At 42.4% G+C, this 16,273-nt stretch overlaps 1 protein-coding gene across 1 annotated transcript in view; it reads right to left on the bottom strand.

The window, feature by feature from the left end:
• Positions 1-4,181: 4,181 nt before the first annotated feature.
• The window catches only part of LOC146041552 (myosin-binding protein C, fast-type-like), an 87,572-nt gene continuing 75,480 nt past the window's right edge, over positions 4,182-16,273 (bottom strand). Inside the window, exons 26-30 of the mRNA XM_083161508.1 lie at positions 15,198-15,357; positions 13,425-13,561; positions 12,158-12,344; positions 7,799-7,843; positions 4,182-5,230 (exon numbers count right to left, since the gene is read on the bottom strand). Coding sequence (XP_083017634.1) covers positions 7,833-7,843; positions 12,158-12,344; positions 13,425-13,561; positions 15,198-15,357 — 495 coding nt within the window. The 3' untranslated portion in view covers positions 4,182-5,230; positions 7,799-7,832. The remainder of the gene's footprint in view (positions 5,231-7,798; positions 7,844-12,157; positions 12,345-13,424; positions 13,562-15,197; positions 15,358-16,273) is intronic.

The raw sequence follows: 16,273 nt of genomic DNA on the forward strand, positions 1-16,273 counted from the left end.
CTGTACACTTTAATGTTGTAGCAGGCTCCACATCTTATCTCAGAGAATCTATGGTATTGCTCAGTGTGTAGGTTCGTTTGGGATTGGTGCTAATTATTAATTCAGTAAGTCACTTTGTAGCAAGTGATACGTGACTTAGCCTAAACAACGCTGGTTCTTTTATATTCAGCGCTAATGTGCTTTCCATGTTTTAATCATTGTTTCACTATTTCTTTCACTGTTTTTTGGAGAAATTGTATGTCTTGTTTGGTACAATGTCAATTATGTAGTGTATATGTCATTTGATTGTTTGTTTGTTTTTTTGTAGTGACAGAAGGGTTGATCAGGTGATCCCTCCACGGCCTCAACGGCCGACGCTACTTGGTGACGTCATTCTACTCGCCGGGCTGACGCCGGGGAGGCAGGTGGACGGCGCAGATCACTATAAAGGTATGTTTGTAACACATGTCTCATTGTCTCTTGCACCTTGATAAAAAGCCTGGAAAGGCTTGAAACGTCGGGATAACCACAAGGTCTTCTGTCTTTATTTATTATCAAGTAGAGTGCCGCCAACCACAGCATCTATCTACACAGCTTGTTATCACAGGCTGATTTCTCTGGAGGGCACCTGTTTCTCTTAGCTCAGTTGGAGTGCTGCCTGCATGCAATTTGCTATATATATATATATATATATATATATATATATATATATATATATATTTACACACACACACAATATTCCTAGTGCTTTTACTGTAGTCATTATTACATATGTCTCATTTTATAAGTAAACAGTCTCACAGCAATATCTGTTTTAAATTTATTTGCAGACATAACTGATAACAATAAAACATATAGAGTAGTTCAAACTGCTCAAATGATTCAAAAGAGAAAAGCAATTGTCATGGGGTTGTTGCAGCACTGATGGACTTGTATGCTCAGTGGAGACCGCAACCACATTACAGTACAAAAGATGGTCATTTCTGTTCCAGTAACACATTATAACTATTCCTGTTTGTCATATCATATGTATGCATGATGGTTCTTTTTGACGAAACAACTCACAAAAACCAGTCAATTTCTCTGGGCCATGATCACAGTCATAATAACCTACACTCTATTGTGTTTGGACCTATAAAGTACATCTACAGTACATCACTATATAGGAACTACCAGGTAGAAGATGATATGACTATGTACAAGGTAGAACATGCCATAAGGACGTATAGTACAATGTAGAACATGACACAAGGATGTACAAGGTAGAACATGACACGAGGATGTATAAGGTAGAACATGATATGAGGATATACAAGGTAGAACATGACATGTGCAAGGTAGAACATAACATAAGGACATACAGTACAATGTAGAACATGACACAAGGATGTACATAAGGTAGAACATGAAACGAGGATGTATAAGGTAGAACATGCCATAAGGATGTATAGTACAATGTAGAACATGACATGAGGATGTATAGGTAGAACATGATATGAGGACACACATGGTAGAACATGACATGTGCAAGGTAGAACATAACATAAGGACATACAGTACAATGTAGAACATGACACAAGGATGTATAAGGTAGAACATGACACAAGGATGTATAAGGTAGAACATGACACAAGGATGTATAAGGTAGAACATGATATGAGGACATACAAGGTAGAATATGACATGTACAAAGTAGAACATGACATGAGCACATACAAGGTAGAACATGACATAAGGATGTACAAGGTAGAACATAACATAAGGACGTATAGTACAATTTAGAACATGACACAAGGACGTACATTATAATGTAGAACATGACATAAGAATGTACAAGGTAGAACATGACATAAGGACATAAAGTACAATGTAGCACATGACAGAAGGATGTATAAGGTTAAGCATGACATATGGACATACAGGGTAGAACATGACATAACGATGTACAAGGTCGAACATACCATGAGGACATACAAGGTAGAACATGACATAGGAAGTAAAACATTAATAAAGACTAAGTAGAACATGACAATGTACAAGGTAGAACATGGCATACAGCAAGGACATTCAAGGTAGAACATAAAATAATATAATAAGGATGTACAAGGTAGAACATGATATACGGATAAACAAGGTACAGTAGCCCATTACATGAGGATGTACAAAGTAGGACAAGACATAAGGATGTACATGGTAAACCATTACATAAGGATGTTCTAGGTAAACATGTTAGAGCAGACAATAGAGGGCCCAGATCAAGGTAGACTACAATCCCATGTTTAGGGTAGAAGCAAATCTAGTATCAGGGGCAACTGTAGTGTGGGGTGTAGCAGTAGCAGGCAGTACACAGTGTATCATGTGACAGTGGAGGCGCAGTAAGTGCTGAGTTGACAGCTGTAGTGTGAGGTATAGCAATAGCAGGCAGTGCACAGTGTATCATGTGACAGTGGTGGCGCAGTAAGTGCAGAGTTGACAGCTGTTCTGTAGGGTATAGCAATAGCAGGCAGTGCACAGTGTAGCATGTGACAGTGGAGGCGCAGTAAGTGATTAGTTGACAGCTGTAATGTGGGGTGTAGAAGTAGAGGCACTGCACAGTGTATCATATGACAGTGGAGGCACAGTAAGTGCTGAGTTGACAGCTGTAATGTGGGGTGTAGCGGCAGTGCACAGTGTATCATGTGACAGTGGAGGCCCAGTAAGTGCTGAGTTGACAGCTGTAATGTGGGGTGTAGCAGTAGCAGGCAGTGCACAGTGTAGCATGTGACAGTGGAGGCGCAGTAAGTGCTGAGTTGACAGCTGTTATGTGGGGTGTAGCGGCAGTGGAGGCCCAGTAAGTGCTGAGTTGACAGCTGTAATGTGGGGTGTAGCCGTAGCAGACAGTGCACAATGTAGCATGTGACAGTGAAGGCACAGTAAGTACTGAGTTGACAGCTGTAGTGTGGAAGAATAGAAGGATACGGTAGAGTGATGGAATCTGAGGGAGTGTTTAAAGCTTTGGATGTTGGGAGAGTGTAGCTTATTGTGGAAAGGCATCCCATAGTTGGATAGTGCCACAGGTGAAAAAGAACAGGTTAAAAGCATTACTAAAGTCCCCTTTGCTCCTGACCCTAACAGTATTCCAAGCACAGAAACAGGTGCCATGGCACTAAACAAGACTCACTGACTTGTGGTTCGCCATCTCTCCCTGAATAACAACCCATGGTAGATGCAATACTAAACATGTATGTAGTAAAAATAAAATTACTTTGTTAATTTGTTAGCATATAAACGTATGTCAGCTCTATTCAGTGGTTATTTATCTGATGATAATAGTTGTTATACCTGCTTGTACCACAAAGTTAAAAAGGAAGAAGCAATACAAATGAAGCTGTTTACCCCAACAATGCTGGGGTAACAGAAGACTGCGCAGAATGGAGACCAGCACTGTTCCAACCAGATAACATCAGAAATGAACTAGACCCAAGTTAGAATGACGGAATTGGAAGCACAACTGAAAGTACAGCATAAAGTACAGGTAACTTGGTTTTGCATTAGTGTATCTGGGGTGTTTGTCCTGTATACCTGCCTACAGCACACTCTCAGTAGACACCTCTGCAATGTGTTCCTTTTGTTGTGTGTAAAAATGAATATCATCAAAAGTTTATGACAAGACCGACTTTCCATCAGCTCAAAGCAGGCTTTTTTTTCCAGAGTGCAATGACAATGCACTCCTTACTTAAACCAAAATGCAACTCTCCAAACCTTTATCTTGTTATAGTAATCTCGCTCTGCAAGATGAGATCTAAATTTTGTATGCTACTACTCAGTTAAGCACACCGGTTGGCCTGCCTGCTGTATACAACTACGCCATTGGATGGTATAAACTCTGGCTCTCTCTCCATAAACTTTGGATGAATTTTAGATGCCCTTGCCCAACTGAAGGTGCCCAGCACCTTCCAAAAGATATTGTATGGTGCCTTGGGTGCTATGCACTTTATAAATAAGGCAATGAAGACATGCCCCAACAATTCCTTTTGCATGTAGAATGCTGTAGCTCAGGCATTCCCAACCACGGTCCTCAAGACACACCAACAGTGCAGGTTTTAGTGATATCCAGGCTTCAGCACAGATGGTTTAATCAGAATCAATCAGATACTAATTAAGTCACCTATGCTCAAGCCTGGATATCACTAAAACCTGCACTATTGGTGTGCCTTGAGGACCGTGGATGGGAATGCCTGCTGTAGCTTCAACCATTTTATCACAAAGCAGAGTATAGTGCCACTACACTACACAATGCATCAATGTCTATGTTAAATCTGTATACGGGGGACAGCATGGCTGAAAGCATTGAGTAAACAATCAGGGCTGACCCCTTTAGCGTCTTCTGCCACAGCTTGCAATGCTAATAAAAGTAAAATCCCTTCGCCTGGTGTATATGCATGCGTCTCATTGGGACATCTACCCTGTATACCTTGTACGTCTTTAGACTCAACCATGCATCATGCTATGGGCAAAATATCCATCAGAGTATGATCTACAGTATAATGCATGCGAGACTCTAGGCTGAAACTTAATTGTCGACATACATATGGTCAACCTGGTAAAAAGGTCGACACAAGCATAACTATAGATGACACATGAAAAGTTTACGGAGATCCACGTGGTCAGGTGTCAACATTTTCACCAAAAATTGTGAAAAACTCATGTTGACCTTTCCATGTCAATCTTTTTCTTGTGTCAACCTTTTTCCAGTGTATACCTTGTGGGGTTGACCTAGACATTTTCATCCTAGACATTGTTGACCTCATATACCACCCCCACACTGCCATAACACCCCCATAACGCAGAGCATCTCTATCCATCTGAATAACCACCTCCAAGTCACTGCCCAGGAACACCAATTTACATTGCGACTTGCATCCAGCCCTTCAGTGTCTAATCACATTAAGAACATGCAGCACGCTTTGTTTTCTGCCAATTAACCAATTACATGTTTTTGTTTAAGCAATTCAAAAGCCGTATCTAGTACTGCATACAGTGGTGTAAGGACATAGAGCAACATGTTGTTACAATACAGAAAAGTGCAACAATGGGGAGAATAACAGAGAAGCAGTTTCCTCAAATATCACAAGTTCCTTCTCATGTAAAAATACAACAGCAATAATAAAACATAATTGACAAGAAGTGCGATAGAAGCACTTTTCTTTCTTTCCTTGCGATGATAAATCCAGCGTGTAACTCTTTCCGTTCCTGAACTGCTGGAGACAACCTGAGAAAAAATAATTAAAAATGTTTTATTTTCAGGAAAAAAAATGTAACGTACTACACTATATAGCTACTTTGCATGCTATATTTTTCACTAGAGCAGGCCATGACCCTTATCCCTCCATCTCCTGTGAATAAATGCTGTGCGCACAGCATCAAAAATCGATTCGGATCGCATCGATATATCTGCAGATATTGCATCCGATATATCAGCCGATAACGCATCCAATATATCGGGTGCCGTGAAACTACAAAAGTACCCTTTTTCCTTCCAATGTTCTATACCAGGGGTAGCCAACTCCAGTCCTTGAGAGCTACCAACAGTTCACTTTTTCCAGCTCACCTCGCAGGTACACAGGTGCACTCATTACTGACTGACACATTTTAAAAGCACCACAGGTGGAGCTAAATACTTCACTTGTGATTCTGGGCCTTATTTTGGTTCATTCTTTCTGACAAAATCCTTCTTAGATGGACAAAACCATGTGCACTGCAGGGGGGGCAGATGTAACATGTGCAGAGAGAATTAGATTTGGGTGAGTAATTTTGTTTCTGTGCAGGGTAAATACTGGCTGCTTTATTTTTACACTGCAATATAGATCTCACTTTGAAGTAAAACCCCACCCAAATCTAATTCTCTCTGCACAAGTAACACCTGCCCCACCTGCAGTGCACATGGTTTTGCCCATCTAAGAAGGATTTTGTCAGAAAGAATGAACCAAAATAAGGCCCTCTGTGAGGAGACATGGAAAATGTTAACTGTTGGTAGCTCTTGAGGACTGGAGTTGGCTACCCCTTGTTCTATACTAATGTTCCTAGTACAGTCTGATGTCAAGTTGTAATTGTCACAATGTGTACACAAGGCATGAAAGTAGGGGATTGTCACAATGCCTCCCATAGTCACCAATAGGTGGCCACACACCTGGGCCAATACAGGGTGTGCGTTAGGTGAGCAGGGCGCGTGGATGGTAGCTGGTCCCAAAATGCTATGGAGCATGGTTGTGTACCCACAAGATTGGAACAGGAAGTCCCAGGTGGTAGGGGGCATGGTCACATACTCACAAGGTTAGGACAAGCACGCCCCATGTGGTACAACGTTGGAACCACTTCCCTTTCCTTGCCCTGCGATTGGTTTTGGTTGTGAACTATGTGATTAATAAATAAAGCTATGACCAATTTAAATTGCCAAAAGTTATGTGGTCTCGTCTCAGTTATTGGTTGGGCAGCAAGGCGGAGCGCCGATATGTCGGCCTCTCCATCCTTCTGTGCATGTATGGTGTTATATGGTGTTATACGCCCCTGTATGTTCCTGTCTGTATATAAGATGTAGAATAAACTTTTAATCATAAGCAGGATGTTTCCCAACTGGCCCATTCGACTAGTGTAAAGCCCCGTACACACGGGGGAGATATATTGCTCAGCCATATATAGCTGAGCAATATATGGCTGAGCAATATATTGCTCAGTTTCTCCTTTTCATCAGCGATCAGAGTTGGTCACTGATGAAAAGGAACCTCTGCTGGGGGAGCCGCAGAGGTAATCAGCTGGTCCCAGGAGCAAGCTCCTGTGACCAGCGATTAGAACGGGGCTAAAAACGGGAGCGCGCACCCGGTGATTTATCGCCGGGGCACACTCCCATCACTGGCAATATGGTCGCCTGCGACCATATTCCCAGCGATTTCAGCCCCTATCGCCCCCATGTGTATACAGCTTAAGCCACATTAAGGGACTCATTTCTTAATTTTCAGATTCTAGACGTACTAATTATCATTTTTTTAATGCCAGCTTATTGCAGCAATAAGAAATTATGGATCAGCATGGGCAGGAGTTCCGAAAGTAGACCGTGCCTACTATGTTGTGTTAAAAGTTATCACTTCACTTCTCCTGGAATGCGGTCAATAGGTTGTTAGTGACTAGGTAGACAGTCAAAAGGTCGACCTATGTTGGTTGACAGTCAGAAAGTCGACACATGAAAAAGGTCAACATGAATTAGGTCGACATCGTCATAATGCCAACACAAACAAAAGGTCGCCATGAAAAAGGTCGACACGAGTTTCTCATGATTTTTTAAAAAAAACCAACGTCATACTTTACCATCCCAGAGGGCATAGAGGTCAAATAAAATAATGTGCGAAGCACAACGAGTGCAGCGAGCTATGCAAGGGGATGCGATACACTTATACGGTGGCCATGTTGAAATTGTTGGCATTAATGTTGACCTTTTGCTTGTGTTGACCTTCTGACCATGTTGATCTTTGATTTGGCATGTCGAACTTTTTCATGTCAGCCTTTTTTACTGTTGATCTGGCATGTCGACCTTTTTCATGTTGATCTGGCATGTCGACCTTTTTCATGTTGATCTGGCATGTCGACCTTTTTCACGTGTCAGCCTTTTTACTGTGAACCAATAGTGGTTGACCTTTTGACTGTCTAGCTAGACACTGTCGACCCAACAACCTTTACCCTTTTCACTGGCTCAGCCATGGACGAATTGTCTCAATTTTAGCAAATTTGATAAAACAAAAACTATTTGAAACATATCTAGTTATAAAGCATGTAGTGTACTACTTACTGTCACATCTTTCCTTACATAAACCTGGCTGTATTTATTGTGGAACTGGAAAAAGAAAAGAAAACAGAAGATTATGTATTTGTATATGCACTACTAAAAATATTATTTTGAGCCAGGATATACTGTAATTTGTACATCTGTGAGCATCGACACTGCATGTGATACATAGATACATAGAATTTGGCAGAAGATAAGAACCATTCAACCCATCTAGTCTGCCCCTTTCTAACCATATTGTTACCCTTAAATCCTATTTGATCCTTATTTCTTTGTAACTATGGGCTTTATTCTAGTTCACTCTTTCTGACAAAATCCTTCTTAGATGGACAAAACCATATGCACTGCAGGGGGGGCAGATGTAACATGTGCAGAGAGAATTAGATTTGGGTGAGTAATTTTGTTTCTGTGCAGGGAAAATACTGACTGCTTTATTTTTACACTGCAATATAGATCTCACTTTGAAGTAAAACCCCACCCTAATCTAATTCTCTCTGCACAAGTTACATCTGCCCCACCCGCCAGTGCACATGGTTTTGTCCATCTAAGAAGGATTTTGTCAGAAAGAATGAACTAGAATAACCCCCTATATCCTTTGTCTATCCCATGCATGTTTAACCCTTTGAGTGGCAACAGCTCTGTGAGAGATATGCAAAATATCTGCTAAAAATGCCAGAGTCACTCACATTTTTTATAGGATTTCAAATAAAAAAATGTTGTTCAAAAAAATAAAATATAGATGTTTCCTATAAAAGGTAAACATTACAGGTCATTATCATGAACACAAATCTTTGCTTGGCAATTTTCACACCGATTTTGACAAATTCACTTGGCATTCATCAATGGTTTTCACAATGTCCAGGAGGAAAACATTCTTCAAATGAAAGGAAGTAGTAGAACAGGAGAACAGGCACTGGCACTGGAGGGAGGTTCAGGGGATATAGGGCGGGATGTACTAAAGTGAAAATGCGGTAAAACGGGGGTTTTACCGCATTTTCCTATGTACCATAAGCCGTTCCACCCCGTCTCCGCCTGGCAGGGTATCGCCACTAGGGATGCCAATCCCGGGACTTTTTTTTTAATCCCGGGATTCAGGATTGAAAAATGCCCAATCCCGGGATTGGGTTTGTCAATATAATGATGAACTTTAGTCCCCCTCCGGTCCTCCCCAACCCAGTCTCACTCACCCGGCCATTGGTGCGGGAGCCGGGCAGTGGTGTTTAGAGGCCGTGGCTTTGATTGGGGGCCGTGTGGGGGTGGACTGGAGGCGGGAGATGTGCGGGAGCCGGGGCAGCAGTGGTCTGGAGGTGGACGGCGGAGTAGCCGGGCGGCGGTGCAGGAGCGGGGCAGCGGTGATGGCCCGGGTACCGGGCGGTGGGGCGGCATGGAGCTGCTGACGGGCTGCGCAGCTTGACCTCTGACATCAGGTCACACTGCACACAGCCGCAGAGCAGTGCACCGGGGTTTGAGAGCAGACGGGCAGCGTCTGAGGTGGTCTCAGCACTGCCCGACATTAGATTTGCGCATGCGCAGGCCAATCCCCGAATCCCGGGATTGGAAGCTCCAATCCCGGGATTCAAATCTCTGCATTTTTAGGGCCAAATCCCAGGATCCCGCCAATCCCGATCCCAGGATTGGCCATCCTAATCGCCACCCTAATCACCAACCCTGTAGAAGCCTATGGGCTTCTATCGCCGTCCGTGTGACCCCCCCTCCCATCTTCCATTGATCTCCTCCTCCCCCAGCAGGTGTCACAGCCGGGAGGACATCCGGCTGCAGGGGGGAGGAGGAGACACAGGGGGACACTGACAGCCACTGGACCCGCACACCACATTACAGGTATCGCGGGGGTCTCCGTCACCGCAACCCGATGCTAACCGCATATGTTAGTACATATGCGGTAGCATCGCGGCGGCTGTCAGGTGAAGGGCGGCGATGTATATTAATACATCCCACAGATAGTAACTGAGGGAAAATTACTTTACAGAAAGGGTAGTGGACAAGTGGCATAGCCTCCCATCAGATGTGGTAGAGGCTAAGACCGTAGAACAATTTAACTCTACCACATCTGATGGGTGGCTATTCAACTTGTCCACTACCCTTTCTGTAAAGTAATTTTCCCTCAGACACTATGGGGCCCATTTATCAAACCATATTTGCGACTACATCCGTTTAGCCGCAAATATTAAGCTTCTCCTAAATGTATCAAAGGGGGACCCCTGCTGCGATCCTCCCTGCAGCGCCGACGGCCGCATCCCCCATAGGTTTCTATGGGGGATGCGAAGCTGCCCGATGTATCAACATCGGGCAGCCCGGCATCGCACCCCTGGGCTATGGCCATTCTGATATGGTGATAGCCCATTGTAGCCTATGGCTACACATCGCACTGCCCGTGCAGGGCAGTGCGGTAAGAGGGGTCGGCGGGGGTCAGCGCATAACCGTGCATGCGCTGACTCTCCGGCTTCTGGGTTAGGGCTTCGCAGGGACGGACTCCTACCGGAGCCCTGTCCCTGCGCCCTTAAAATTGATACATTCGCCCGATATGATCGCATTTTACAATGCGATCCTGGGCGGTAATATTCCGCCCCCGATCGCATTGTAAATGCGATCATGATAAATGGGCACCTATATCCCCTGAATCTCCCTCCCTCCCTCCAGTGTCAGTGCCTGATCTCCTGTTCTACTACTTCCTTTCATTTGAAGAATGTTTTCCTCCTGGACATTGTGGAAACCATTGATATACATGAAAGTTTCCGTCATAACCCCTCTTTCTCTTCTCTGCTCCAAACTATACATTTTGAGATTTTTGTAGTCTTTCTGACTTGCCTTCCTCATTGCTGTTTTACATTGATCCCTCTACTCCTCAGTAGTTTCCAATGTACCATTAATACTGTATTTAGCCTATAGATTTTTGAGACCCAAGTCTGGATTTTTGAGACCCAAGTACATTTTCCATTTTTTGGCATTAAACTTTTGAGTGCCGACGGTGCTGGGGAAGATCCTCAAAAATATAACTGCTAAAAATGTCAGCGTCGCTCACAGCAACTGTACTTTTAGTATAAATACAAATACAGCCAAGTCAATTAATTGAAGTTCAGGTAAATATTGCACCCAAAAAGAGAACAGTCGTTGAGAGCGACTATGCAACGTGACATAAGGAAGCAAATAATGCAGTGTTGTACAGAAAGCAAGTACCTAATACTTTCCACTGCCCTACTCCAACCGAGTTTTCTCCCTGAGCTTTCCTTGCCACCAAAATCTGTGGCCTGGCAGCAAATTCAAAGACTCTCTACATGAGGGAGGATGTTCTACCTAAAGAGTTTGAAAGTGGGCATATTGGACCAGATGTACTAAGCTTGAAAAGTGATAAAATGGAGAGTGATAAACCACCAGCTAATATAATCAGCTAGTAACTGCCATGTCACAGACTGTGTTTGAAAATGACTGGTAGGAGCTGATTGGTTGGTGGTTTATAACTTTCCATTTTATCACTTTTAAAAGCTTAGTACATCACACCCATTGTGCCTTAAATAATGAATTTGGCCAACCAGCCCTACAGACCAGATCATGTGCCTGATTCTTGTTCACTTGGAATGGGACAAATTCATCCCCATTCCGATGTTTGGGGGTCTGTGTATGCGCAAGTGCATATTTGCACCCCAGCAGACCCCAACTATGAACGGTTTTGGCAAGTTACACTCTTGCAGGGCCGTTCATTGCGGGGAGGGAGAGCCGGGGGCAGACAGGGGCGGTGACGGTGGTGGACCATGGGAACGCCCAGCGTTTTATGGGCATCCCCATGAAAATGCTGGGTGTTCCCATGGGTACGTGGATGATGCTGGGGGCTGGCGGCCGATGTCACAGGACGTCAGCTTCCGGCCCCGTCTTCATTGTAGTGCTTGCAAATAAAAGTCAGTTTTCATTCGATGGTTGCCGACCGTTGAATGATTTCTCCTAGCGGAGACTGGCGCTCGGTAAACTGCGATGTTCGCAGCTTACCCTGCCAACCTGAATCAGGCCCCATGAACATTAAACTAATATTCAAAAACAGAAAATGATAAATAAGGAAATTATATTACATTTATAATGCAGACTAATAAAAAAATTAGAAAAATACAGTAAAAAGATTTTGTATTTAAGTATAATCGGCACACATTTATATATTTGACTTTTTACTTTTATATATAATGATAAACATGCAAAAAATATCTTTCACCTACAGTATACAGTAGCATGTCTTAATGCAGATCACATATGTTTTTGTATAGAAACTCACAGTATAGTGGCATCAGGATTTATATATTATTCCTTGTTTATGTATATGACGCTAATCCAAACCGGTATATGTAGGTATGAATGTACCTCTGACTTCCAGTCTGCAGTCAACCTGAGCTTCTCCCAACTCGTTGATGGCTTTACATGTGTAGGTTCCACCATCGAAGGGGCTCGGCTTGCGAATATTCAAGGTGAGTACACCTTGGTTATGCTTCATGAGAAATTTAGGATCATCTTTAATCTCCATTTTATTTTTCATCCAGACCACCCTAGGCTGCATTCAATGAAAGAAAAGCCCTGTTTATTGCAGGTTGGAGATACATGTAGCATAACTGAATACACAATAGATTATGGGCCTAATTCAATTGTGTGCTAATGCAATTGCGATATTTTTAGGCTACTTGTAATGTTAGCAAGTGTAGCTACCATCTGGTAATGAAAAGAAATGCCCAATGGAGACATCACAACTCATTTGCATTATGGGGGTTATTCTGACCTGGCCACTGCTATACAAAATTGCAGAGCCCTGCGATCAGATAACCAGCGCCCCTCCAGAGTGAAATCTCGCCCTGTGCAAGGCTGCAAATGGCTTGTGAAAATCATGCTGATCTATAGCTGCAACTCACTCAAAATACAATGATTTGTCCAGTGTGTGCAGTCTTTGCTTGACCCAGAACCTACTGATAGAAATAGGCCAATGGAGGATGGATCTGACGTCATACGCCCTCACTGAAAACACCTGGGCATGTCTACATTTTCTCCGTAACTCACAGAAAATGGCCAATTACCACCCCCAAACTCCGACTTCCTGTCAATCAACTTGCGAATGGCTTGTGATCAGGAAAGACGCTGGATGCACAGTCGTTCCATAATCGTATGCACAGTCATTCCATAATTGGCCACTTTGCAAAATCGGGGGGCTGTGATCAGGTCTGAATGACCCCCTATGTGTACAACTCTGCATTAAGCGTATATACATTTTTGTCTTTACAAAATAGAATGTTAAACTTGTTTTATAAAAATATATGTACTGCAATAACTTCCTGCTTGAAAACATCTGACTGCAGCTCTCCTGTGTAATAATGTCTGCTGTTAAGCATAAAGATGTGTTCTCAGCAGAAAAGAAAGCAATGTTCTATATTTTACTATTTCAATTGTTTCATTTTCTTGTTAAAATTATGTTATTTCTTCTGCCAAAAATTTCTGCCAAAAAAAGTAACTTAAAAAACAAACAAAAAAAAAGCACTTTAATAAGGATGCGGTTTATCTATAAAACAAAAAAAAAGGTTTAATGTTACACAGCATTTAAACTGCTGCTACAAAGTCATGTGTCTCACAAGAAACAGCTGCGTACCTTTGGATGACCTCTCACAGCACAATTTAAGGCTGTGCTGTACCCAGCCACCACAATCCGGTCTACAAGAGGTGTAAGGAATTTTGGAGCCATGCTTATATCTTTCTCTTTATAGTCATAAGGTTTGTAGACTAGTCCTGCAAAGGAGGCACATAGAGAATAACAGTGAATATAACAGATTCTAGTGAGAAATGCATACAACTGCCAATGCTTTAATCTACTGTAGGTCACAGTTTGTAACCTCAAAGTTCATGGGATCGGTGTAAGATTTAAAATGTTACTTTAACCAGTGTGAGTTTTAATCAGATTTTCACCAATGCGATGGCCACATACTTGCTTGGTGCACAAATGGCAACTGACCACTATTCTATTCTAAATTCACAACATTTATTTGCTGAATTTTAATAGTTAAAATTTAACTTGGCATGATTAGCTTTAACCTTTTCAGCACAATTTAACAGGAGCAGATTGGGATGGAAAACCAGCCCGAGAGGGTGACAGCAGTCTGTCGCCCTCTAAACCTAACTCACCCGCACCACCAGTCTGTCACTCTCTACCCCTAACACACTCACACCAACAGTCTGTCACTCTCTACCCTCACATGGCCTCGGTAACACCGGCCCACCGGAATTCTTCCTTGTGCCTTCTTTTGCCAATCCGGCCCTGCAAGTTCCCTGATCAATACAGCACATGTGCACCAAATAAATATTAATCTTTAGTAATTTTTTTGGCTACCAATGAATTATGTCTCTTAAGCCAGAGAGGTAAAAAGGGAGAGGCAAGATCATGCAAGGATAGGAGGAGAGGAAAGGAAAGGTCATGCAAGAGCACAATAAGATATGGACACAGCCACAGATAGCGCAGTCTTTGATCCCTGTAGCAAAGGTTAGATCCCCTCTTCAATGCCAAAAAAAATAAAATCAAAAACATTGTCTTCCTCCATCAAAAGTGAATACATATTTGCGCTGTTACAGGTCAATCCCTTTAATTGCAAAGGGTGCGAGGTGCCATTGCCATGGTGTTTATACGCTGGCAATGGCACCTTTTGCAGACTGGTTTTAGCACGAATTGGCTTATAATTGCTCACTATACTATGGGGCAGTAAGCAGTTTTGTGCAAATTCCATCCAATGTAAAGTGTGGTCGCTGATGTGATGATTCATCGCAAATAATAGGATCGACCCCTTAGCCTGAGCTTTTTACCATAAATGTGTAAAAGATCAAACCAATCATAGTCTATGGCAGGCTTGGCTTGTCACAGTATATTAGGGCCACCTGCAGCGTGCTGTCTGCATTCACCAAGCTGATGATGATGACGACTGTTGTAGTATGCACCTGCAACCTGATGTGCTGATAACATACCTTCAAGCTCAGTCATCAATTTTTCGTTGAACATACTATTCTGTATTCTGTGTATATTGATGTACACCTTAACCCTTTGAGTGCCAACATCTTAAGAGATGTGCAAAGTATCCACTAAAAATGCCAGCATCACTCACATTTGTTATATGAATTCAAATAAAAAAATGTTGTGTAAAAAAAAAAAAAAGATTATATTTCCTATATAGGAGAAGGTAGAACAATGACTGCGCCCATATCGCTGCTGTGTGTACACGGCTTAAGAAGTGCAAAGGATGTACAATTGTAAGGCGAACGTGATAACCACTACACTGCAGAAACGCCTAAGGATGTACAATTGTAAAGAATAAATAAACAAGGGGGAGAATGTTAATATATAAATAACAACTGGCATAGAGCCTTATATTATACCCACCAGTCTTCTGGATGACTGCTGTGTTCTTGGAAATACCAGGGGTCTCACTCAGACCACAGATGTTTTCGCTATACACTCTAAAGTAATATTCATTTCCCATGATCAGGTCAGAAACTGTGCAGCGGGGCTGGCGGTTATGCTCGTATACAGTGAACCATTCCTGAGGAAGATATGTTACATAATATGTATAAACCATCCAATTAGTGGTCTGAATCCTATCACAGGAAATATATCAGTTCCTTATCTGATACTATTTCCGAAGCTGTGACATGACCAATAAGGAAGTAGAGCTTGTCATGAGATGCTGTCACTATTATAGGTCCAGGCACCAGTCACATAGGGGTAGATGTATGAAGCAGTGATAACGGAGGAGAAGTGATAAAGTACCTAGTACTTTATCACCGGCCAATCAGCTCCTGACTGTTAAGTTATAGGCTCGGTTTAAAAAGGAACAATTAAAAGCTGATTGGCCGGTGATAAAGTATCAGACACTTTATCACTTCTCCTTTCCTTATCACTGCTTCATACATCTACCCCTTAGTTCAGTATATGCCTGCCATCACCGTGCTCACATGGTAGAAATATTTAGCTTTAATAATTTCAGCAATTGTTTAGGGTTTGTTAAAGTGGAGTTTTTTGGGGTTTCTTATTCTATTGTACATGAGCTAGATACCCAGAGTTAATTTCTGAAGTTTAAGAAGGCAAAGTTGACAAACCGGCTACAAAAATCCTTTAAACTTTATTAAATGTTATTACATGAGCTAAAAAAAAAACATCTGTAAAGGACAACCGTTATGTGTGGAACTGGAAAAGTTTTTGAATAATAATATGACTACAACAAATTGATATTAAACACTCGAAAACAGCTTCTATTGGACATACAGTAGGAGGAATACAATTATGTACCAGTGATAATTTACTGCGGGAGAAAAAGGGTGGAAGCCTCGATAATATTTTTGAATAGGGCATTCAAAAATATATTTGTCAGCCAGTAAAATACCCTTTTAACATGCAGTCATTGGCCCGACATTGGGATCCCGGCTGCCCGGACTCAGACAGCGGGGGGAGCGCAACAA

This window comes from Crinia signifera, chromosome 19 (assembly GCF_055691185.1).
Source record: "Crinia signifera chromosome 19, ASM5569118v1, whole genome shotgun sequence".
Taxonomy (NCBI): domain Eukaryota; kingdom Metazoa; phylum Chordata; class Amphibia; order Anura; family Myobatrachidae; genus Crinia; species Crinia signifera.